Source organism: Eurypyga helias, unplaced genomic scaffold (genome assembly GCF_000690775.1).
Source record: "Eurypyga helias isolate BGI_N326 unplaced genomic scaffold, ASM69077v1 scaffold15551, whole genome shotgun sequence".
NCBI classification, from domain to species: domain Eukaryota; kingdom Metazoa; phylum Chordata; class Aves; order Eurypygiformes; family Eurypygidae; genus Eurypyga; species Eurypyga helias.
In genome coordinates, this window is record NW_010232867.1 from 1 (window position 1) to 644 (window position 644).

At 60.6% G+C, this 644-nt stretch overlaps 1 protein-coding gene across 1 annotated transcript in view; it reads left to right on the forward strand.

Annotated features, from left to right (window-relative positions):
* The first annotated feature begins 357 nt into the window (after positions 1-357).
* Positions 358-644, forward strand: part of PITPNB (phosphatidylinositol transfer protein, beta) — a 21,956-nt gene continuing 21,669 nt past the window's right edge. The window contains exon 1 of the mRNA XM_010161543.1: positions 358-506. Within this exon, the coding sequence (XP_010159845.1) occupies positions 358-506 (149 nt within the window). The remainder of the gene's footprint in view (positions 507-644) is intronic.

Here is a 644-nt window from a genome sequence, read left to right on the forward strand (position 1 = left end):
CTCCCCGCCGGTTCCGCACCGAGTGTGGGGTGTTCCCGGTGGCCCCGGGAGGGGGTCTGCTGGCACCGAGGGCCTTGCCGAGGCGGGCTGGGAGCCGCCGGGGCAGCGCACAGCGGTTTCGGTGGGAGGCGGTGGCGCTGGGCATCCTGCCCCCCTCGCGTTGTAAGGGGGCGAAGTGGCGAGCCTGGTGTGCATCCCCCTTTTCTACAGCTCTTTGATTTCTAACTACACGCTCGAACAGGAGTGAATGTGCCAGAAATAAGATCGCCCCAAAATATTTATTTTTCTTGGGGAAACCTCAGCTTGGGGTTCTTTCCTGTCCCTGCGGCTGCTGCGGCACGGCGGTTCTGCCCGGGGATGGGGAAACGGGTGGGAAACAGGCCGGACGGTCTGTCGGGAGCGTGTGTGGAACTGTTGGTCCCATCGCTTTTCTTGGTTTGGCTGCATTATGCTCGCTGGCGGGGTGTGCTCGTTGGACCGGTGCACTTTGGCTGGGTGTCCTCCAGGTCCGTGTGCTGCTGCCGCACATACTTCTTTCCTGAATTCTTAAGGTTATCTTAAGTGCGTTCTGAGGTGTACTCTGTCATTTTGCACTTCTTTTGACTGGTGGAAGAGGCGCTTTTTTCTCCCCCCCCCCCCCCCCC